Source organism: Benincasa hispida, chromosome 6 (assembly GCF_027475165.1).
Source record: "Benincasa hispida cultivar pf3 chromosome 6, pf3_genome.v1.1, whole genome shotgun sequence".
NCBI lineage: Eukaryota > Viridiplantae > Streptophyta > Magnoliopsida > Cucurbitales > Cucurbitaceae > Benincasa > Benincasa hispida.
Window position 1 is genome coordinate 22942272 of NC_143483.1, and position 25837 is coordinate 22968108.

At 40.4% G+C, this 25837-nt stretch overlaps 1 protein-coding gene across 1 annotated transcript; it reads left to right on the plus strand.

The window, feature by feature from the left end:
- The first annotated feature begins 14668 nt into the window (after positions 1-14668).
- Positions 14669-17070, plus strand: LOC150035512 (uncharacterized). Its single transcript, XM_090314339.1, has 4 exons — positions 14669-15094; positions 15967-16194; positions 16254-16461; positions 16994-17070. The coding sequence occupies exons 1-4, from the start codon at positions 14669-14671 to the stop codon at positions 17068-17070; spliced, it is 939 nt and encodes a 312-aa protein (XP_090170465.1).
- The last annotated feature ends 8767 nt before the right edge of the window (positions 17071-25837 follow it).

The window sequence follows — 25837 nt, forward strand, 5'->3', positions numbered from 1 at the left end:
CTCAGCAACATTGGTATTCTTAGAGTGAGAATCTAGGAAGTGTGGGCTCTGTTGGATTTGGTAGAGGGATGAAGGTAGGCAATGATCAAACTATACGATCAAGCAAGTGGGAGAAGGAACTGTCTATCATATAGACTGTGTATGCTTGATCATTTAGTAAATCTCGCTCAGTACATGATCGTTTAGTAAAACACGCTTGATCATTTACACGATCGTTTAGTGAATCTCGGTTGGCACATGATCTCTTAGTAAATCACGTTGGATCGTCTACACGATTGTTTAGTAAAAGGCGCTTTACACATCGTTTAGGCAGTCGCTTAGAAAGCTAACGTGTAGTCTCTTGTTAGCTAAACAATTAGTTATGCGACTTATGAAGCAATGTCTTTCAAAATGAAAACATTTTTCATTTTATCCTTCAGTTATGAAAACTAAACATAACCTCCCACTTTCACGCACAGATAAAGGAGAAACCACCCACAATTATCATGTAATTGTTTTAATTATAAATAAATATAATAATTAACTTATCATATTATATTTATAATCTATAGTTTTAATATCACATCATATGTAACATTTAAACCATAGTCCTTTTCTCCTTTACTTAATATAAATCATATTTATATCAAATTCTTTCAATTAATGTATTTCACACATCATATCAATTATATCACATATAATTGAACCATTTTATAAATATATCATATATAATAAAACTCCATTTTGTTAATTTGAACACTTCAAACTAATCCAAAAACTTATTCTCAACTTGAATCCATTGAGCTACCAAAGGGACCTTATGGACTTGTACCTTGAATCTCTAACGGTACATGAATATCTGACTAAACTCTTTAATCACGAAATCCACCATCTGTTAACTGTTAGACATTCCACAAAAGACCGATAGCTACACTCTTCTCACTACAGATATATTTCTGTGTCCATTGGATATAACCAATCAACTGTACAAGAACCCTTCACAAATCGCTCGTAAGTACAACTGGGCCAATTTACCCTTTTTCCCCTATAGTTACATCTAACTTCTTAAGTACATCATAGTTCTACTATAAGTGGACACCTCTCGAGCCATGAGAAGGTATGTGGTGCTATATCGTTCAAGCCCCGGAATCAGCCTTAAGGGAGCAATCTATCTACTTACCCCTGCTTCGGGGAAGGAGTGAATTCTATCTTGTGTAGCTAAGTTCCTAGCTCCCCAATCAGACGAGTTCCCAAAGTGGTAGGTTTGAATCGGCAATTTGGCCACTCGCACCCATGTAAATCAAAGGACCGGCTTCATAGGCAAGAGTTCCAAACTCATTCAGGATTAAGCTTATGTTACCTATGGCCATTCTAGTGAAATGAAAGTCTCTGTAATGAACGACGTTATATAATGAGACTAAACACTTCGTGGTCTAGTCTTTTACAAACTCTTTTGTATTGGCAACCCCGCTCGCATGTCTCCATATGAATGATCAGGATCAGAACATCTGTAGCACTTTACAACACTTGTAACATCTACAAAGCGGGTCGTATCCATAGTGTCACTAACGGGCAAAAATTCATGTTATCATAGTCCTAAATTCTTACACAATGTTGGATTGTGTTAATGAAATATGTTAATTTGCGTCCATTAAGCATCAGTTTCTTAATATTGCGGTCGCATGCATCCAACACATTAGAACGGTTGATCTTTGTATTTCTGTGCAGAATATGCGTTAACGCAATGCAAAAGTGCGATCATAGGAAATCATTGGTCGAGGCAACTTCACCGCAAGGCTTTGCGTTGATCATGCTCACAAACATTCGCCCAAGAAACATCGTCGCAACATGGTGGGCACATCAGGGTGAAAGGATAATTAAGAGCGATGGGACAGAAAGCTAATGACAGTCCAATCCAAATTAAGATGACAGCCGATAACGGTCACAAAGTACATTCAGCTTTATCAATGATAATTATCCGATGCATCAATCAAGAATTAAAGTTGTTCCATCTATACAACCAGAAGAGAGAAGCCGCCTTTCACCATGGATGCCCTATCAATACCAAGGGCATTCTTTAGAGAAGGGGTTAAACAGTTGATTAGTTTATAGTTTAGTTCACGCCTCTATCCATAGTTTTCCTTTCATTTTAAGACGAACGCGAGGGAGAAAGTTGTGCCAGTCGTTCCATTAAGCTTAAGAGAGCACCAAAAGCTTCAAGGATAGAGAGAGGGTCGACGCCTGCAAAAATGGGAACATCTTTAGAACAGAATAGAAATTGCAGTGTAAAAAGCCTCGGTCAGCAAGGAATTGCTACCAGGCTCTCTACCTTTACTTTCCATTGTCATTTTCTACTCTACTCATTTATAAAAATGAATTTCCTTCTCTATATTTGTTCACTCTCTGTTATTCACGCATGAGTAGTTAAATTAGTTGAATGGGTTAAGAAGCATTTAGCTAGCACAACTAGGGAATCTTCATTCTTTGCGATTATCTTGTTTATGTAAGTTGCATTCGTTCATTAGAGATACTCGGGAGGGTAATCTAAGGACAGGATCTAGACTTGGGAAGGTCAAATTAGAATCTAGGTTCGGAAGAACCAGATTACAACACATAAACAAGAGATAGGCGCTTAGGAATGAGCACTATTTCTTATCAACGCATCGCATGCATCCTTGAGATAGGATATGATTGTATGCGGTCACATTGCTTTCATGCATTTTGCATCAGTACATAGGACAAGAGTAAAGACTTAGGGATAAGCTCTATGGACACTTTTGCATTCAACACATGCGTCCTAGACTTAAGAGCATCGCATTTACATTGGAAAATGAATTGCTGTGCATGGTTGTAACATGATCGCATAGTCTGATGCATTCCCAAGTAAGTTAGCTAAAGATCTTCTCAACCCGTTCATCACATACTCATTGCATCTATCAACGCAACTGTCTTTCTCAAATCCACCACCTTTATTTATTTCTTTTTCATCAATGTAAACAACAAACCCAACACTTTATTTAGTTATCCGGTTACTGCAAAGGTTTTCATAAAAGATACCAGCGCAAATTGTTTTCACAAGTCCCTGTGTTCGACCCTGGACTTACCAGGAAACTCAGAGGAATTTACACTTGGATTCCGCTGGGGAAACTTGAGTGCACAACGCAATTCCATCAACGCATAGCATCCATATTTCCACTTCATAAAACCTAGCATCAAGTTTTTGGCACTGTTGCCGAGGACTTCGGCAAGATAGTTTGCTAACGATAATTTTTGTGATTCCTTTGCAGGCTCTCAGTCTCTGGCGAACTACGACCTGTAGATTGAGAGAACATTTCGAAGGAGATTGAGAGACCGCCAACAATAACCACAATCAGACAAAGAAGAGATGGCGGAGCAGCCTGGAAATGGAGCACCAAATGATAATAATGTCATGGCAAATGCGATTCTGTTGGCAAATGATTGCAATAGGCCCATTCGAGACTATGCATCACCAAACCTCTATAATTTCTCTTGGGGAATCATGAGGCCTACCCTCGACGGAAGCAGATTCAAAATGAAACCAGTGATGCTGCAGATGATCCAGACTACAGGTCAATTCGAAAGAAGGCGTGGCGAGGATCCGCATGCCCACCTCCGAAGTTTTATTGAAATCGGCAATACTTTTGTGTTCCCAAAAATCTCTATTGAAGAAGTTCGACTAACGTTGTTCCCATTTTCTCTCTGTTATCAGGCTAGGATATGGGCATATTCGCTCGAACCAGGAGAGATCACTTCTTGGGAGTAGGTAGTGGAGAAGTTTATGAAGAAGTATTTTCCACCTACCGAGAACGCAAGACGAAGGAAGCTTATCACAAATTTTAAACAATATATGGACGAATCGCTTAGCGATTCTTGGGCGAGGTTTAAAAGGTTGGTCCGGGATTGTCCATATAATGGGTTACCAGACTACCCTCAAATAGAGATTTTCTATCATTGTTTGAATCCCGCTTCGCAGACCACTGCCAATGCGGCAGCCGCTGGTGGTCTGCTCTATAAAACTTATAATGAGGTGAAGAATATTCTAGACCGCATCTCCAAGAACCATGAAGATTGGAGAGAGAGTGACCAGAGATTGAGACTCAAACATTCTGACGCAAACAATGGTGCTATGATTTCATTACAAAACCAAATGACCGCAATGATGAATTTGATCCAAGGAATGGCGATCAACAGCCCAACACAGCAAGGTGGGCAAATCAACGCAATCAGTCAAAACACCGCAAGGTGTGTGACTTGCGGTGATGGGTATGCGATGGAAGATTGCCCCCAAAATCCACAATCTATATACTTTGTGAAAAATAATCTCTTTTCAAACACTTACAACCCCGTGGGAAGAAACCACCCAATTTTGCTTGGAAGAATCAGCAAAAAAAATTTCAACATGTGGCACAAAAAAAGGGCCACCAGGATTCTTCCAACGCAACAACGATCGACCGAGCAATCAAGCAAGTAGCTCACAAAAACCAACGCAATCCTCTTCTCTGGGGAGTCTATTGAGGCAATACATAGAGAAAAACGAGACCGTACTTCAAAGTCAGGCTATATCCATCCGCAATCTTGAATTACAGATGGGCCACATTGCGAGTGAGCTGAAGAGTCGATCGCAAGGGGCGTTGCCAAGTTCAACAAAACTTCCACGCAACCCGAGGGGATCAGGTAAGAAGCAATGTCAACTTGTGACATTGCGCAATGGGAAGACTGTGGAAGGAGAAAAGAAGAAGATCAGTAGAATAGCTTCCTTACGGCTGAACTTGAGTTCACGGTAATGCAAGAAGAAGAAAGAAAAAATGAAGCAGTGGAACCTGAGGTTGCGTCGACCTCGAAGCCAAATGAAATGAGAAGCGTAAAAGTTTAGTTACCACCATTCCCTCAGAGTCTAAAGAAGAAGAAAAATGAAGAGGTACAGTACCAAGGATTCTTATCTATGTTAAAGCAATTACATGTTAACATTCCTTTCAATGAAGCGATTGAGGAAATGTCTGCCTATGCCAAGTTTCTGAAGGACATGGTAACTAAGAAGAGGGGCACTAGGAAATTTTCCACCGTGGCGTTAACGCAAAGCTCAAAATCCATAATCCCACCGAAGATGAGCGATCTTGGGAGATTCACTATTCCTTACTCCATAGGAGGACTCTACATTGGGCAAGCCCTGTGTGACTTGGGGGCCAGCATAAATTTGATGCCACTATCAATTTTTAGACAATTAAATGTGGGGTAACTTGTACCCACATCAGTGACTCTCCAACTGGCCGACAGATCTCTGGTTCATCCAGAAGGTAAGGTGAAAGATGTGCTGATAACAATTGACAAATTTATCCTACGAGCTGACTTCATCATCTTAGACTATGAGGCCGACAAAGATGTGCCCATCATTTTGGGACGACCTTTTCTATCAATGGGTCGTGCTCAAATTGATGTGCACAAAGGGGAAATCACTCTGAGTATCAACAAATAGAAGCTCAAATTTAATATAATTTGTGCCATGTAATTTTCGGATGAAGAAGACCTGCAAAATTCTAATTATGACCTAAATTTGATTGAAGAAGAAAAGTCTGATGAAGAGTATGAAGAAGAGGATGCCAGCACATCCGTTGTTGCCTATAATGCAATCACAGCAAAAACAAACAAGGAAGAAGATTTGATCGCAAAGCAAGAAGTGGAGCCAAAAGAAGAACGAAAAACAACCAACCTTCCCTAGTGGAGCCACCAACACTTGAAATAAAGACCCTACCAACCCATTTGATGTACGCATGTTTGGGGCAAAATAAAAAGCTTCCAGTTATTATCTCCTCTGCACTCAACAAAGATCGGGAGAATGCATTGATGAACATTCTCAAGAAACGTGTGCGAGCAATTGACTGGACGCTTGCTGACAACAGAAGAATTAGCTCCGCGTACTACATGCACCACATTCGTCTTGAGGATGACCACAAAACAACAATTGAAAATCAACGCAAACTCAACCCTCCGATGAAGAAGGTCGTCAAGAAGGAAATTATCAAATGTCTAGATGTGAGCATCATCTATCCCATAGCAGATAACACGTGGGTCAACCCCATGCAATGTGTGCCGAAAAAGGGCAGAATGACGGTAGTTCCAAATGTGAACAACGACTAATACCGCAAAGGACCATCACTGGATGGCGCATATGCATGGACTACCGCAAACTGAATGCGGCAACGAAGAAATATCATTTTCCTCTGCCATTTATCAATCAAATGCTAGACAGACTAGCAGGGAATGATTTTTACTACTTCTTGGATGGGTATGCCGGATACAATCAAATCACGATAGCTTCTGAAGATCAAGACAAGACCACATTCACCTGCCCATATGGGACATTTGCTTTTCGCCGCATGTCGTTTGGCCTCTGCAATGCGCCGAACACGTTCCAAAATGTCATTTCATGGTCAAGGAGGGTACAATCAAAGCCGCATGTCGTTTGGCCTCTGCAATGCGCCGAACACTTTATGGGAACATTTATAAAGTTTGCCTAGCCAACTTAGAGAAAATTCTGAAGAGATGTGAAGAGACGAAACTGGTACTCAACTAGGAAAAATGTCATTTCATGGTCAAGGACGGTATAATATTAGGACATAAGGTCTCCCAGGATGGGTTGGAGGTGGAAAAAGCAAAGATTGAAGCAATTGAAAAGCTTCCACCTTCAACAAGCGTGAAGGCTGTGCGAAGCTTCTTGGGGCATGTTGGATTTTATAGACGATTCGTCAAGGACTTTTCTAACATATCACGACCGTTGAGTGTGTTGCTAGAGGCTGACAGAAAATTTGAGTTTGACAACAACTACCTCAACATATTTAGAGTTTTAAAAGATGCGCTGATTACCGCACTCGTACTGATTGCGTCGGACTGGACATTGCCATTTGAAATCATGTGCGACGTAAGCGACTATGCGATGGGGGTAGCTTTAGCGCAAAAGAAGAAAACAATTTTGCATCCCATCGCATATGCGAGTAAAACTTTCAACCCTACTCAAATAAATTATACCACCACAGAGAGAGAACTCCTGGCTGTGATTTTTGTGTTGGAGAAATTTCGGGCATATCTATTGGTAACCAAGGTACTCATCCACACTGATCATTTGGCAATGAAAAATACTTAATGACAAAGAAGGACGCAAAGCCGAGGTTGATCAGATGGGTTCTCTTCCTTCAAGAATTTGATATCGAAATAATTGACCGGAAGGGGACAAAGAATCAAGTTGCAGATCATTTGTCTAGACTAGAAAATCCTGAAGTTGACCGCAATGAGAATGAGGTTAGTGTCGTATTCACGGATGAGCAACTGTTCCACATACAAGAATTGCCCTGGTATGCGGACATCGTCAATTATTTGGTTTGTGAACAATTCTCTGAAGATTACACCTATCACCAACAAAAGAAGCTCAAGCACGTGGGATGAGCCAAATCTGTATAAAAGAAGTGCAGACCAAATTATTCGATTATGCGTACCAAATACTGCTCAACAACGCATATTGTCACAATGCCACGACTGACCATATGGTGGGCACTTTGGAGGATAGTGCACGGTAGCCAAAGTTTTGCAAAGTGGATTCTTTTGGCCTACATTATTAAAGGACGTGGCTGACTATGCAATGAAATGTGATTGGTGTCAACGCACAGGCAACATTTCATGGAGAAACGCAATGCCAATGAACACTATCTTAGAGCTGGAACTATTCGACATATGGGGGATTGATTCATGGGGCCATTCCCTCCTTCGCATGGCAAGCATTACATCTTATTGACCGTTGATTATATCTCCAAGTGGGTAGAGGCAATAGCATGCACCGCAAGTGATGCGATGTAGTCTCCCAGTTCCTGAAGAAAAATATTTTCACTTGTTTTAGCACTCCCCGTTCCATCATAAGTGATGAAGGATCACACTTTGTCAACCACAATATCAAGGAGCTGCTACGTAAGTACAATATCCTCCACAAAGTGGCCAACACATACCATCCGCAAATGAATGGCTAGGCTAAAGTGTCCAATCAAGAAATTAAGTTGATACTTGAGAAGGTAGTAAAGCCTTCACGAAAGGATTGGGCAACAAAGCTTGATGATGCATTGTGGGGATACCGGACCGCATTCAAAACACCAATAGGTATTTTCCCCTATGCATTGGTATTTGGCAAGGCGTGTCATTTGCCTTTAGAGCTGGAGTATAAGGCATTGTGGGCGGTCAGGAAGCTGAATTTTGATTTAAAGAAAGCAGGAGAAGCGCGAAAAATGCAGCTAGTCGAGCTAGAAGAATGGAGGATCAACACATATGAAAATGCGAAGATTTATAAGGAGCGCACCAAGCATTGGTATGACAAACGTATATGTGCTAGAAACCTCCAAGTTGGGCAAAAGGTCTTACTCTTCAATTCAAAATTGCAGCTTTTCCCGGGGAAATTAAATCATGTTGGTCCGGTTGCTTCATCATTAAAGAAATATTTCCACATGGTGCAGTGGAACTAAGCACTAAGGATGGTAGCTAGACATTTAAGGTTAATGGACAGTGGGTCAAGGCATATTGCGGAAGTTATTTCCAGCCAAAAACAGCCTCCGCAAAGCTGGAAAACCCGAACCACCCCCCTACATGATTCTTGAACTCTTATCCCTTCGTCACTTTACTTTTATTTAAGCTACCTGTATCTTACTCATTTTTATTCTCTAAAAAAAACATGTTATTTTGTTTTAAAATCATTTAACCCTCTCTTTGTCTGTTTACAATGATTAAGGCATAGGATTGCGGAGATGTTACATGAAGAAGCAAATGATCTCACTCCATCACTGCAATCTACAAAAGATCGATTGCCACAAGGATGGATGCGTCAATACACAATGCAAGCGACAACTCAAAATTTGGGGGTGTACTATGAACCCCGAATCCTAATTTTGCTACTTGAGTATGTTCCCTATTGAGATCAGTATGATGAGTAGGTTGATGTAGAAACTAGTGTGGAATGATAGAGAAAAGAGTGGAAAATTAGAAGAAAAGAGGAAATTTGGAAGTTTAACTTTTGGGGAAAATTTAGGAATTTGGATAAGTAAAGAAACTAATGTGATGATGCGTGGGAAGGATGGTGTTGATGCGTTAGAAGGCAGCCCATGCGTCGAGCAGCCTCAACCAGCACCCTTGACCAATGCGTCGAGCGGCTACCAAGCGCCCCAGCCATGCATCGAGCAGCCTCAGCCAGACGCCCCTGCCATGCATCAAGCGGCCATGCCCATGCATTGAGCGCACTGCCGAGCGGCCATACCCATGCATTGAGCGCACTGCCGAGTGGCCACACCCATGCGTTGAGCGCACTGTCGAGTGGCCACAACCGTACATTGAGCGCACTATCGAGCGACCACGCCCATGCATTGAGAGCCCTGTCGAGCAGCCACGTCGTGCGTCAAGGTGCCCTACCATGTCGTCAAGCGCGCAACCCATGCGGCCAAGCATGCCCATGCGGCCGAGCGAGTGAGCGATGGCCAGCATACACCGCATGCCTATGCGTTGGTGGCCAGCACCATGTGCCCATGGCAAGCAAGCCGTGCGATACTAACTAGTGAGCCATGCATCGAGGATGGACAGTCACCCTATGCGTTGGTACTGGTTAGCTTCTTACGATGGCTAAGTTGAATTGTAATGAGAGTGAATTAGCTTGCTATGCGTTGAGAAGAGGCTATGCACTGCTTATGGACTAGGCGTTGAGCAACCAAGAGTTGGACGCATACAAGGATGAAATCATTAGGATAACATCATCAAAACCATGTGTATTCTTGGGAGGAAAGCCTTAAGCCTTAAGAATTTGAGGTGGTGGCATCAAATTGGACGCCCATGCATTGGCAACGTGGGAAGAAGACACTTAGCTTGTGATGATCAAAACATTGCGTTGATGGGGTGAGAAGGAGACACTTGGCCATGTAGCCAAGTAGGTGGTGTCAACTCTGGAGAAGGTTTGGACGCCTATAAATAGAGCCAAGAGACTTCATTTTTAGTTCACAATTCAAAAATACCATAAAAAGAGTAGGAAAGTTGAGCAAACCTTGCATTGGAGCCAAATCCATGTGTTAGACATAGAGGACGCATTGAACAGTGAGGTCTGAAAAGGACGTATCAACTTGGGATGAGGAGTTCTCCCAATTTACTCTTGTGTTTAGAGTGATTTTAAAGCTACCTGAAAGCTCTGAAAGTCTAGTTTTCAGGGTAGGGCTTCCAGAAGAAAAGCTTGAAGGGATTGGGCTAGAAATTGAAAAGAATATAGAAGGGTCAGGCTGTCATATCAGTCTGAGCTAGTCTTCAAGATTCTGTGTTTCCGGCCAAATCACGAGAAGTTTTGAGCTCAAATTTTAGGGTAAGCTTCCAAAGACATTTTAGAACATTTATATAGAAGGAAGTATCTCAAAATAAGGTTTAGAACTATGAGTAATCTAATCTGAAAATTGAATCTAGATTCTAGGGATGAAAAGAGAGCCCGAGATATAAAAGGGAGCTACTAGAGTGAAAAGCTCCTAAGCAATCAAGGTGAGTGGCTAAAACGTTTGGACTAAGACATTTGCTTAGAATGTTTGATTACAACGTTTCATAGAAAGCATGTTTTAAAGAAGATTATTCTCATGCCAGCTAGTTTTACAAGTGATTTTCAAGCAAACCATGAGTTATGTTTTAAACGCATGCATGTGTGAGAAATTGTTGAAAAGAAATTTATATGTTTTAAATATACTCAGCATGCATTAGTACCTTTAAAGCCATGCTTTTATATGTGTTATACTTCACATGCTTTAAAGAGAGAAAGTCATTTATGACTAGTTTTACTTAAAACGCGATACCGAAGGACATTTTGAGAAGGTATCCACCTAACTAGATACTGAAGGACATTTGAGAAGGTATCTATTAGTATTGAAGGATGTTTGAGAAGGTACCAAACAAAAAAAATACTGAATGACGTGTGAGAAGGTATCTGAACAGAAGTAACTAAGATATAACGCTACTTAGTATGGCCACGTGCACGAAGGTAGTTATCAAAGATTGAGCAAAAGGGTTCTCTCTTGACTAGCAGTTGATGTTGGGATTGTTTTATCCACAGTAAGGGTTATTCTCAACGGAGAAATAGTTTTACTGTTTTATGATTAAAATAGCTTTATATGTTTAATGCTTGGAAAATGTTTATACTGCAGTATAAGTACTATAGAAGCTTATATTTCAGTTAAACTCTTTATTGAGATTTTGCATGAGAATCAATTACCTTTATTAAGTCACTCACTGGGTGCAAGCTCACCTCGTTTTCAAATGTTTTCTTCCCCCCCGCCCCCACAAGTAGCGGTCAAATCCTCTGAAGATAGCTCTGCATCTGCTCTGTCACTAAAGGATAAAGAGATTTGTAACCCGTCCGTTTAGGTGGTTACTGTTAATATTCTACACTGTTACTGTTGTTCATATGGGGACTAGGTTTTTGGGTTTTGGGACTTGTGAATCTAGTGTTGTAATAACTCTAAATATGTTATGTTTTTGAATTAATAAATTTTGGCCTAAAGATATTCGGCTGTATATGAGTTATATAATGGTATTAGAGTTATTCCGCAATAGTAGGCAGTAAGTGTCAGCCACAGGATTGATAATTGCTGCAGTCACGCCTTTTCCTAGGCTAGGAGGGTGGTCCGGGGCGGGGTGGAACAACTTGGTATCAGAGTAATGGTATACGTAAACTTGGGAAAGGTTTGAACTAGCTTAGTATTAAAGCATGAGGTATTGGGTGAAAGAGAATGTTCATGCATTAGATTAAGTCCCATAGATAAGTCCCTAACATATATACCTAATAATTAGGCAAAGATGCTGAGGAGAAGTGACAAGTAGAGCCAGAAGACCGAGGAGAGGAATGTTGACCCTACCAGCAGAGGTTCTAAAGTTAGACGAGACCCAGATCTAAAGGGGAAAAGAGTTAAAGACTCAGTAGAGCAGGAAGAAACTTCTGCAAACGAGTCCAGTACACCAAGGGTAGATGTAGAGCCCTAGATGAAGGATCGAGTATTTGATAGAATGACTCAAAGATTGGTGGCGAATGTAGGATCGATTCAGAACGATCCAGAAAAGAAATTCAACGTCGAGAGGCTGAAAGCTTTAGGAGCCACGACGTTCGATGGAGCCACAGATCCAGTAAATGTTGAGATCTGATTGGATTTGAATGAGAAATGTTTTAAGGTTATGAGATGCCCTGAGGACCGTAAGGTCGAGTTAGCGGCATTCTTGTTGTAGAAAGAAGCTGAGAAGTGGTGGAAAGTAATAGAGGCTAGAAGGGGTAGTTCGGAAACTATGACTTGGTCTGAGTTCAGACAAGTACTTGAGGATAAATACTACCCTAGTTCTTTTAAAGAAGCAAAGAGGGAGGAATTCCTTAGGCTAACTCAGGGAATGATGACGGTTGCTGAGTATGAGCAAAGATTTATTGAGTTATCTCAGTATGCCCTTCCGATCATTGAAGAAGAGAATGAGAGGTGTAGGAGATTTGAGAATGGCCTAAGAAGAAAAATACGTACACCCATTACCTCTACATCCAATTGGGTGAATTTCACTCAGTTAGTTGAGACCGCTATCTGAGTAGAGCAGAGTGTAGCGAGGGAAGATGTACTCCAGTCAAGTGAAGGACAATTTAGAATGCCTGGAGAAATGAGAATTAAGAGATTTAGACCCTCGTTCTCTAGACAGTTGGTATGAGAAATTTTGGAGGAATGAGCCAACAAAGCTCAGGTCGGAAAAGGTCAAGTCCTGCGGTTGGACAGAGTGGTAAATCAGTATCGGGTCGTGGTAGTGAGTCAGTAGCTAGTACAGGGAGGAAACCACTTTGTGTAAACTGTGGTAGACCCCATACAAGAATATGTTATGGAAACAGGAATGTGTGCTTCCAGTGCGGACAAGCTGGGCATTTCAGGAGAGATTGTCCTCAGCTAGGTCATGGAGCACATAGTGAGCAAAGAGGAGTTACCCAACCTAGAGTGACCGAAATTAGAGGTGAAGGATTTGGTATAGATAAGCAGAAATGGGTAGCTAGACGACCCCAACAACAATAGCAACAGCAGCAGCAGTAGGATAGAGTATACGCTATGACACACCAGGAAGCGGAAGAGGCTCCAGATGTCGTACTGGTACGATAACTTTATGTAATCAATCCGCTTATGCATTATTTGATCCTGGTGCTACGCACTCATTCATATCTAGGATGTGTGCATTACATATAGATAGAGTGCCTGAGTGTATGAATGAGGATTGTTTATCTCTATACCTGTAGGAGATAGATACTCTACTTGTACATGAGTATTACAAGAATTGTGAAGTAATTCTTGGAAATTAGAGTTTATGAGTTGACTTGATTCCATTAGAATTACTAGAGTTTGATGTTATCTTAGGTATGGATTTCTTAAGTAAACACTATGCCACTATGGATTGTTTTAAAAGAGAAATAATGTTTAGGAAACCAGGAGAAAAAGAAATAACCCTGGTAGGAAGTAAAAGAATACTTCTAGGAAGCTTAATATCAGCAGTAAAGGTAAGGAAGCTGTTGAGTAAAGGATGCAAAGCCTATTTAGCCTATGTAGCAGTTTCACAGGATAAGAAACTAAGACCTGAGGATGTACCTGTGGTACAAGAATTCTTAGATGTGTTCCCTGAAGAGTTACCAGGCTTACCACCTGACAGGGAACTAGAGTTTACTATTGAGTTGGTTCTGGGTATAGCACCTATATCCCAGGCACCATATAGGATGGCACCAACGGAATTGAAAGAGTTAAAAGTTCAGTTATAGGAACTTATAGATAAGGGGTACATTAGACCCAGTGTGTGTCGCCTTGGGGAGCGCCAGTCTTGTTTGTTAAAATGAAAGACGACACTCTTAGATTATGCATAGACTATAGACAGTTGAATAAGGTGACCATTAAGAATAAGTACCCACTATCTCGTATAGATTATTCCTTTGATTAGTTAAAGGGAGCCATGGTGTTCTTTAAGATAGATTTGAGATCAGGTTATCACCAGTTGAAGGTGAAAAACACAGATATTCTAAAGACTACATTCAGAACTAGGTATGGACATTATGAGTTCCTAGTAATGTCGTTTGGATTGACAAATGCTCCTGCGGTATTTATGGACTTGATGAATAGGATATTTCATCATTATTTAGATCAGTTTGTAAAAGTTTTCATAGACGACATACTAGTGTATTCTAGTAGTGTAGAGAAGCACAAAGAACATCTGAGGATGGTGATACAGATTCTAAGAGAAAATGAGTTATATGCCAAATTTAGTAATGTGATTTTTGGTTTAATCAAGTCGCATTCCTTGAGCATATAGTTTCAGCTGACGGAGTTAGCGTAGATTCCCAAAAGATAGAAGCAATAGTCGACTCGGAACGTCCCCTGAACCTAACCAAAGTACACAGTTTTCTGGGCTTAGCAGGCTATTATAGGAGATTCGTGGAGGGCTTTACTAAGATAGCTCTTCCATGAACAAACTTTACCAGAAAAGATGCAAAGTTTGAGTGGTCGCCAGAATGCGAGCATAGTTTTCAAGTTCTGAAATAGAGATTAGTGTCAGCACTAGTATTAACTCTACCTATATCAGGTAAAGAGTTTGAGGTCTATTGTGATGCATCCTGACAAGGGTTAGAATGTGTGCTGAAGCAGGAGGGAAAGGTAGTAGCTTATGCTTCTCGACAGTTAAAGAAACACGAATGCAACTACCCTACATACGATTTAGAGTTAACAGCAGTTGTGTTACTCTAAAGTTGTGGAGACATTACTTGTTTGGTGAACGGTGTCATATATTCACGGATTATAAAAGTCTAAAACATATCTTTGATCAAAAGGAACTGGACTTGAGACAAAGAAGATGGCTCGAGTTGATCAAGGATTATGACTGTACCATTGACTATCACCCAGGTAAAGCAAATGTGGTAGCTGATGCTCTAAGTCGAAAAACCAGATCAGCTAGAGCTAGTATCAATTCAGTGAAGGGTACATTAATTCATGAGTTTAATAATGCTAGGGCAGCATTATCAATCGGTCAAAAACTAGGGTCACTAGCTTCATTTCAGGTGTGTCCTACACTCGTAGAAGATATTCTACGTAAGCAATTAAAGGATTCTTATTTTAGAAGATATTCTAAAGACTACATTCAGAACTAGGTATGGACATTATGAGTTCCTAGTAATGTCGTTTGGATTGACAAATGCTCCTGCGGTATTTATGGACTTGATGAATAGGATATTTCATCATTATTTAGATCAGTTTGTAAAAGTTTTCATAGACGACATACTAGTGTATTCTAGTAATGTAGAGAAGCACAAAGAACATCTGAGGATGGTGATACAGATTCTAAGAGAAAATGAGTTATATGCCAAATTTAGTAATGTGATTTTTGGTTTAATCAAGTCGCATTCCTTGAGCATATAGTTTCAGCTGACGGAGTTAGCATAGATTCCCAAAAGATAGAAGCAATAGTCGACTCGGAACGTCCCCTGAACCTAACCAAAGTACACAGTTTTCTGGGCTTAGCAGGCTATTATAGGAGATTCGTGGAGGGCTTTACTAAGATAGCTCTTCCATGAACAAACCTTACCAGAAAAGATGCGAAGTTTGAGTGGTCGCCAGAATGCGAGCATAGTTTTCAAGTTCTGAAATAGAGATTAGTGTCAGCACTAGTATTAACTCTACCTATACCAGGTAAAGAGTTTGAGGTCTATTGTGATGCATCCTGACAAGGGTTAGAATGTGTGCTGAAGCAGGAGGGAAAGGTAGTAGCTTATGCTTCTCGACAGTTAAAGAAACACGAATGCAACTACCCTACATACGATTTAGAGTTAACAGCAGTTGTGTTACTCTAAAGTTATGGAGACATTACTTGTTTGGTGAACGGTGTCATATATTCACGGATTATAAAAGTCTAAAACATATCTTTGATCAAAAGGAACTGGACTTGAGACAAAGAAGATGGCTCGAGTTGATCAAGGATTATGACTGTACCATTGACTATCACCCAGGTAAAGCAAATGTGGTAGCTGATGCTCTAAGTCAAAAAACCAGATCAGCTAGAGCTAGTATCAATTCAGTGAAGGGTACATTAATTCATGAGTTTAATAATGCTAGGGCAGCATTATCAATCGGTCAAAAACTAGGGTCACTAGCTTCATTTCAGGTGTGTCCTACGCTCGTAGAAGATATTCTACGTAAACAATTAAAGGATTCTTATTTTAGAAGTTAGCTGAAGAAGTAGATAAAGGATTGAGGATAGATTACCAATTAAGAGCTGACAGAGTGTTGTTGAAAGAAGGTAGAATATGCGTACCTAACGACTTAACACTTAAACAAGTTATTCTAGAGGAGGCACATAGTTCGGCCTATGCTATGCATCCGGGCAGTACAAAGATGTACGAAACATTAAAGAGATCGTACTGGTGGCCTGGTATGAAAAGAGTAATAGCGGAGTATGTTGACAAGTGTCTAATATGTCAACAAGTTAAACCAGAAAGGCAGAGGCCAGCAGGATTACTTAATCCACTCCCAGTACCAAAGTGGAAGTGGGAACGTATCACGATGGATTTCCTGTTTAGATTACCTAAAACACCAGCGAGCTATGATGGTATATGGGTAATTGTGGATAGATTGACAAAAACAGCTAAGTTTTTACCTGTTAAAGTTACTTATACCCTAGACCAACTAGCAAAGTTGTATGTTGATCGAGTCATGAGTCAGTTTGGAGCTCCAATTTCAACTGTATCAGATCGAGACTCTAGATTTACATCGAAGTTTTGGCCTAGTTTGCAGAAAGCTACGAGAACCAAGTTATATTTTAGTACCGGTTTTCATCCACAGACGGATGGTCAGTCTAAGCGGACAATCCATACATTAGAGGACATGCTGAAAGCATGTATATTGCAACTTAAGGGCAATTGGGATACACATCTGTTGTTAATCAAATTTGCGTATAACAACAGTTACCATTCGAGTTTCGAAATGGAACCGTATGAGGCACTATACGGTAGGCTATGTAGACTCCGATATGCTGGAATGAAGTCGGTGAAAGGAAATTACTAGGCCCAGAACTTGTACAACAGACATTAGATAGCGTTAAATTATAAGAGATAATCTTAAGACGGCTTAGGATAGGCAAAAGTGTTAGCTGATAAGCGAAGAAGAGAATTAGAATTTGAAATTGGTGACAAAGTATTTCTTGAGTTATCTCTGTGGAAAGGAATACTCAGGTTCGATAGGAAAGGGAAACTAAGCCCTAGATATATTAGACCCTATGAGATAACAGAAAGAGTTAGCCTGATGGCATATCGATTGGATTTACCTTCAGAGTTATCTCGTATTCATGATGTGTTTCATGTGGCAATTCTTAGAAAGTATGTGCCAGATCCTACCCCATGTATTGCTTGAGCAATCGGTACAGTTGAAAGAGAATTTGTCTTATGAAGAAGAACCAGTGGAGATTCTTGACAGAAAAAACAAGTCTTAAGGAATAAGACAATTCCATTGATAAAGATACTATGGCGAAACCATAGCATGGAAGAAGCAATGTGGGAAGCCGAAGAGCAAATCAGAAACAAGTATCCGCAGTTGTTTAATTGATAAACTTGTAGCGAAATGTGAACCCCGAATCCTAATTTTGCTACTTGAGTATGTTCCCTATTGAGATCAGTATGATGAGTAGGTTGATGTGGAAACTAGTGTGGAATGATAGAGAAAAGAGTGGAAAATTAGAAGAAAAGAGGAAATTTGGAAGTTTAACTTTTGGGGAAAATTTGGGAATTTGGCTAAGTATAGAAATTAGTGTGATGATGCATTGGAAGGGTGGTGTTGATGCGTTGGAAGGTAGCCCATGCGTCGAGCAGCCTTGGCCAGCACCCTTGACCAATGCGTCAAGCGGCCAGCCAAGCGCCCCAGCCATGCATCGAGCAGCCTTGGCCAGACGCCCCTCCCATGCATCAAGTGGCCACGCCCAAGCATTGAGCGCACTACTGAGCGGCCACGCCCATGCATTGAGCACATTGCAAAGCGGCCACGCCAATGCATTGAGCACACTGCCGAGAAGCCATGCGCACTGCCGAGCAGCCACGCCCATGCGTTGAGAGCCCTGTCAAGCAGCAATGTCGTGCGTCAAGGTGCCCTACCATGCCGTCAAGGGCGTAACCCATGCGGCCAAGCACGCCCATGTGACCGAGCGAGTGAGTGATGGCCAGCATACACCAAATGCCCATGCGTCGAAGCAGTACGCCCATATGTCGAGCGGCTAGCCTATGCAGTGCGCCTATGCGTTGGTAGCCAGCACCATGCGCCCATGCCAAGCAAGTCGTGCGATGCTATCTAGTGAGCCATGCATCGAGGATGGACGGTCACCCTATGCGTTGGTGATGGTTAGCTTCTTTTGATGGCTAAGTTGAATTGTAATGAGAGTGAATTGGCTTGCTATGTGTTGAGAAGAGGCTATGCATTACTTATGGACTAGGCGTTGAGCAACCAAGAGTGGATGCATACAAGGATGAAATCATCAGGATAACATCATCAAAACCATGTGTATTCTTGGGAGGAAAGCCTTAACCCTTAAGAATTTGAGGTGGTGGCATCAGATTGGAGGCCTATGCGTTGGCAAGGTGGGAAGAAGACACTTAGCTTGTGATATCACAGTATTGCGTTGATGGGGTGAGAAGGAGACACTTGGCCATGCAGCCAAGTAGGTGGTGTCAACTTCGAAGAAGATTTGGACACCTATAAATAGAGCCAAGAGACTTCATTTAGTTCACAATTCAAAAATACCGTAAAAAAATTTGGAAAGTTGAGCAAACCTTGCATTGGAGCCAAATCCATGCATTAGACATAGAGAACGCAGTGGACAATGAGGTCTGAGAAGGACGCATCAAATTGGAACGATGAGTTCTCCCAATTTACTTGTGCGTTTGGAGTGATTTCAAAGCTACCTGAAATATCTGAAAGTCTAGTTTTCAAGGTAGGGCTGCCGGAAGAAAAGCTTGAAGGGATCAGGCTGGAAATTTAAAAGAAGATAGAAGGGTTAGGCTATTAGAACAGTCTGGCTCAGTCTTGAAGATTCTGTGATTCCGGCCAAACCACGAGAATTTCTGAGCTCAAATTTTAGGGTAAGCTTCCTGAGATATTTTAGAACATGTTTGTAGAAGGAAGTATCTCAAAATAAGGTATACAACTATGAGTAATCTAATCTGAAAATTGAATCTGAATTCTAGGGATGAAAAGAGAGCCCGAGATATAAAAGGGAGCTACTAGAGTGAAAAACTCCTAAGCAATCAAGGTGAGTGGCTAAAACGTTTGGACTAAGACATTTGCTTAGAATGTTTGATTACAATGTTTTATAGAAAGCATGTTTTAAAGAAGATTATTCTCATGCCAGCTAGTTTTACAAGTGATTTTCAAGCAAACCATGAGTTATGTTTTAAACGTAAGCATGTGTGAGAAATTGTTGAAAAGCAATTTATATGTTTTAAATATATTCAGCATGTGTTAGTACTTTTAAAGCCATGTTTTTATAATACTTCATATGCTTTAAAGAGAGAAAGTCATTTATGACTAGTTTTACTTAAAATGTGATACCGAAGGACATTTTGAGAAGGTATCCGCCCAACTAGATACTGAAGGACATTTGAGAAGGTATCTATTGGTACTGATGAATGTTTGAGAAGATATCAAACCAACAAAATACTGAAGGATGTTTGAGAAGGTATCTGAACAGAAGTACCAAACCAATAAAACAGTAAAACAAAAATACCTAGAGTCAGAGATTGAGCAAAAGGGTTCTCTCTTGACTAGCAGTTGGTGTTGGGATTGTTTTATCCACGGTAAAGGTTATTCTCAACGGAGAAATAGTTTTACTGTTTTATGATTAAAATAGCTTTATATGTTTGATGCTTGGAAAATGTTTATACTGCAGTACAAGTAATGTAGAAGCTTATATTTCAGTTAAACTCTTTATTGAGATTTTGCATGAGAATCAATTACCTTTATTAAGTCACTCACTGGACGCAAGCTCACCTCATTTTCAAATATTTTCTTCCCCTCCCCCCCCCACCCCTACAAGTAGCGGTCAAATCCTCTAAAGATAGTTCTGCATCTGCTCTGCCACTAAGGATAAAGAGACTTGTAACCCGTCTGTTTAGGTGGTTACTGTTAATATTGTACACATGTTACTGTTATTCATATAGGGACTAGGTTTTTGGGTTTTGGGACTTGTGAATCTAGTGTTGTAATGACTCTAAATATGTTATGTTTATGAATTAATAAATTTTGGCCTAAAGATATTCCATTGTATATGAGTTATATAATGGTATCAGAGTTATTTCACAATAGTTAGTAGGCAGTAAATGTCAGCCACAGGGTTGATAACTGCTGTAGTCACGCCTTTTCCTAGGCTAAGAGGGTGGTCTAGGGCAGAGTGTGACATGTACTCTTCCTTATCTTTATTTCAAATTTTGCGCTATCACATTGCATTTTACTTTTCAAAGTTTTATCACCGCATCCTCTTTGATCACCGCAATCATTTGATCATAGATAAATTTAATAGTTTACCGCATCTGTTTCTTTGCCAACTATGATTTCAATGATGAAAAATATGCTTCTATCTCTTTCGTATATATTAGAGTCAACTTAGTCTTAAGATAGTCACCTCATGAAATATTTCTAGAAGTTAGGGGTTTACTAGTTTTCTTTCAAACTCTCTTTACAATGCATTTTATGACCATCGCATAATTTATTTTAATCTTTTGGCAATGGAGACATTGTCGCATTTTAAATTTGGGGGTGAAATATTTATTTTCGACCTTGTTATTTAAAAAAAATTGAAAATAACAACTCCACTGTCAACGCAATGGGAAACCCATGTTGATAAGAGTTAAGTTGTGAAAGGCACTTACCCGTAGTTGGATGTCCGCATGACACATGTGGAGGAAAGCCAAAACGAAAGTAAGTCACTAGGATCAACGCATAAATCAATGACCGTAACTTAGTTGGATGAGAAAGAGTGCATTGCTCTTAGTTGGATGTCTGCATGACACACGTAGGGGCAAGCCAAAATGAAGGCAAGGCACTTGGATCAGCGCAAGGTCAGAAAAAATAGCAATGAAGAAAATTTTTGTGCAAGGATAAAATCATTTGACACCTCAGTAGAAAATTTTATTTTTGAAATAAATCATGCGAAGTTCCGGAATTTAGTAAAGTCCTTTTGAAAGGTAAGCTTTCAGTCCCTAGGTCTTAGAAATATTTTAAGAAGAGACTTGAATAAGATTTAAGGAAATTCTGGTATACAAGATTTAAATGAAGTATCCTTGAGAAGTCTAGGAAAAGAACTTTGCGGTTGACTTGCTAAAGGAATCTTTAGCTTATGCTTGAGGACAAGCATTGTTTAAATTTGGGAGTGTGATAACGGGCTAAAATGCACGTTATCATTGTGCTAAGTTCTTAAACAATGTTGGATTGCGTTGATGAAATATGTTAATTTGCGTCCATTAAGCATCAATTTCTTGATATTGCGGTCGCTTGCATCCAACGCATTAGAACAGTTGATCTTTGTATTTTTGTGCAAAATATGCATTAACGTAATGCAAGAGTACAATCATAGGAAATCATTAGTCGAACGCAACTTCACCGCAAGGCTTTGCATTGATCGTGCTCGCAAACATTCGCCCAAGAAAGATCGTCGCAACTTGGTCAACACAACATGGTGGGTGTATCCGGGTGAAAGGATAATTAAGAGCGATGGGACAGAAAGCTGATGACAGTCGAATCCAAATTAAGTTGACAGCTGATAACGGTCACAAAGTACATTCAGCTTTATCGGTGACAATTATCTAGTGCATCAGTAAGGAATTAAAGCTGTCCCATCTGTACAACCAGGAGAGAGAAACCGCCTTTCACCATGGATGCTCTATAAATACCAAGGGCATTCTTCAGAGAAGGGGTTAAGAAGTTGATTAGTTTACAGTTTAGTTCACGCCTCTGTCCATAGTTTTCCTTTCATTTTAAGGCGAATGCGAGGGAGAAAGTTGTGCTGGTAGATCGTTCCGATAAGCTTAGGAGAGCACCGGAAGCTTCAAGGACAGAGAGGTGGCCGACACCTCCAGAAATGGGAACATCTTTAGAACAGAATAGAGATTGCAGTGTAAAAAGCCTCGGTTAGCAAGGAATTGCTACCAGGTTTTCTACCTTTAATTTCCATTGTCATTTTGTACTCAACTCATTTATAAAAATAGAATTTCCTTCTCTATATTTGTTTACTCTCTGTTATTCACGCATGAGTAGCTAAATCAGTTGAATGGGTGAGAAGCATTTAGCTAGCACAACTAGGGAATCTTCATTCTTTGCGATTACCTTGTTTATGTATGCTGCATTCGTTCATTAGAGATACTCGAGAGGGTAGCCTAAGGACAGGATCTAGACATGGGAAGGTCTTATTATAATCTAGGTTTGAAAGAACCAGATAACACATAAAAAAAAAATATAGGCGCTTAGGAATGAGTACTATTTGTTATCAACGCATCGCATGCATCCTAGAGATAGGATATGATTGTATGCGGTCACCTTGCTTTCATGCATTTTGCATTAGTTCATAGGACAAGAGTAGAGACTTAGGGATACTCTATGGACACTTTTGCATTCAACACATGCGTCCTAGACTTAGGAGCATCAAATTTACATTGGAAAATGACTTGCTGTGCATGGTTGTAACATGATCGCATAGTCTGATGCATTCCCAAGTAACACTAGCTAAAGATCTTCTCAACCCATTCATCGCATACTCATTGTATCTATCAACACAACTATCTTTCTCGAATCTACCGCCTTTATTTATTCTTTTTCATCAATGCAAACAAAAAACCCAACACTTTATTTAGTTATCTGGTTACCGCAAAAGTTTTCATAAAAGATACCAACGTAAATTATTTTCACAAGTCCCTGTGTTCAACACTGGACTTACCAGGAAACTCAGAGGAATTTACGCTTGGATTCCGCTGGGGAAACTTGAGTGCACAACGCAATTCCATCAATGCATAGCATCCATATTTCCACTTCATAAAACCTAGCATCAGTCACCAGTATAAGGTTTCCCCCTTTATCCATATACTACAGACCATTTAGGTTATCACTTAAGGTATGATCCACTTATATGTCTCCACATACGTGCTTAAATTACAACGATAACAAGGGATCTTAGTTTTTTTGTTTGTGGTAAATGCAACTAAAATATCTCATATTTCATAGACAACAGTGAAGAAAATATCTCATATTATTAAATCACAAGTGTTTATACAGGTGTTTACAAACTACAGGACCCTACGAGATTTAAGGCATCAACCCCAACAATTTCCTACTTGTCCAAAAGCGGGTGAGTATACAAGATAACAACAAGTACAAAACAATAAACTAGAGCACTAAGGGCTAGTACAAAAATCTTCCACTTTCCCTGGACCAGCCGTAGATGGTCCCGTAGACCCATGGTCTAAAGGTGACCCTAAAAAATTGTAGCCATGAGAGCCTTTGTAAATGGGTCAACAACATTGTGCTTTGAAGCAATCTTCGTGACTATCGCATCCCCCTGATGCACTATCTCGCGGATGAAATGATACTTCTGCTCTATATGTTTGTTGTGCTTGTGACTCCTAGGCTCCCTAGAGTTCGCCATAGCACCACCATTATCACAATAAAGGGTGATGGGCCTAGACATATCTGGAACAACTTCCAGATTAATCAGAAACTTCCTGAGCCAAACAACCTCCTTAGTAGCTTCACAAGCCGCTACATACTCGGCCTCCATCGTCAAGTCAGCGATGCACCACTGCTTAGTGCTTCGCCATACTACAGCCCCTCAGTTAAGAGTGAACACTAAGCCTAAAGTGGACTTCCGAGATTCCTTATGAGTCCGAAAGTAAGAGTTCATGTATTCAGTAAGGATCAAATCCTTAAATCCATACACGAGCATGTAGTCCATCGTTCACTAAAGATATTTATGGATGTTCTTAATGGCAATCCAGTGACCCTATCCTAGATTAGACTAATATCTACTGACTATCTCTACAGCATAGCAGATGTTCGGTCTAGTACCCACCATCGCATACATCAAACGGCCAATGATAGAGGCATAGAGGACCCATCTCATTTCCTTAACCTCTTGAGGTGTCTTAAGACACTGTTCCTGAGACCATGTAACTCCATGCCAAAAAAGTAGTAGGCCCCTTTTAGAGTTCTGCATCGAGTACTTGAGCAACATCTTGTCGATGTATGATGCCTAATACAGCACTAGCACTTTGTTCTTTCGATCCCCAAAGATCTAAATACCAAGAATAAACTGAGCCTCTCTGAAATATTTCATTTGGAATTGGGTCGCTAGCCAATTCTTAACTAAAGTCAGTAAACCTACATCATTCCCAATGAGTAGGACATTGTTTACATACAACACTAGAAAAACTATTGAACTGTTGATGATTTTCTTGTAGATACAAGGCTCATCAAAATTTTAGTCAAATCCGTACGATTTGATCATAGTATCAAATCGAATGTTCCAAGATCGAGATGCCTGTTTCAGCTCATAAATGGATCGATTGTGTTTGTAAACCTTTTGCTCTTGACCTTGAGCTATGAATCCTGCGGGCTGTACCATATAAATGGTCTCCTCAAGTTTACCATTCAGAAAGGTAGCCTTGACATCTATTTGTCATATCTCATAGTAATAATATGAGGCAATGGATAGGAGGATGTAGATAGACTTCAGCATGGCAACAGGCAAGAAAGTCTCCTCATAGTCAACTCCCTCTACTTGGGTATAACCCTTTGCCATAAGTCTAGCCTTGAAGGTTTGAACCTTCCCATCAGCGCCCCATTTCCTCTTATAGATCCATTTACAACCTATAGGTTTTACCCCATCAGGTTGATCTACAAGATCCCATACTGAGTTGAAGTACATAGACTCCATCTTGGGATCTAGGGCTTTGACCCATTCATCCCGATCAACATCCTCCATTGCCTTCTGATAAGACAACGAATCCTCAACCTTGCTATCGACTACCATAGTCAGGATTTCAGTGAAACCCATATAGCAAACAAGTGGGTTTAAAACCCTCCCATTATGTCGAGGTTCCTTCAACTCTTGAGGTGGATCGGACCTACCAGATGAACTTCTATCAATAACTGGCCCTTCAACAACTGTTGTTGAAGCTTCAATAGTTTCGTTGGAAAGTTCACGCAACACGATTTTACTATGTGGATTGTGCTCCCTCATATGATCCTCCTTCAGGAAGGTAGCGTTTGTTGACACAAACACCTTGCTTTCCTTAAAAGTAACCCCCTCATGTACCTTGAGGTAGCCTACAAATAGGCACAGCCTCGAACGTGGTTCCATTTTCTTTGGATTAGCAAGCACATGTGTTGGACAACCCCATATGCAGAAGTTATGCAAATTAGCTTTATGCTCGTTCCACAACTCTAAAGGTGTTCTGGCAACACTCTTGGGAGGAACACAATTCAGGATATAAGCTACAGTCTCCACTAAAAAACCCCAAAACGAGTCTAGTAAGGAAACGTAACTCACCATCGACCGAACCATGTCCAACAGGGTTCTGTTTCTCCTCTCCGATACACCATTTTGTTGCGGTGTATTGCGCTGAGAGTTGGGAAACGATTCCATGTTCTATCATATAGTTTTGAAACTCATAATCCAAAAACTCTCCACCCCGATCTAATCGAAGTGTTTTAATCTGTCCATTCAATACGTTTTCAACTTCAGCTTTGAAATCTTTGAACTTTTAAAAGGATTTTGAATT

Excerpts from the sequence above, each read along its gene's own strand:
- LOC150035512 (XM_090314339.1), top strand. The coding sequence starts at position 14,669 with ATGTGTGCTGAAGCAGGAGGGAAAGGTAGTAGCTTATGCTTCTCGACA. Across the intron at positions 16,195-16,253 it reads GGTCACTAGCTTCATTTCAG|AAGTTAGCTGAAGAAGTAGA; the intron begins GTGTGTCCTACG and ends TTCTTATTTTAG. Across the intron at positions 16,462-16,993 it reads GAGATCGTACTGGTGGCCTG|TTACCATTCGAGTTTCGAAA; the intron begins GTATGAAAAGAG and ends GTATAACAACAG.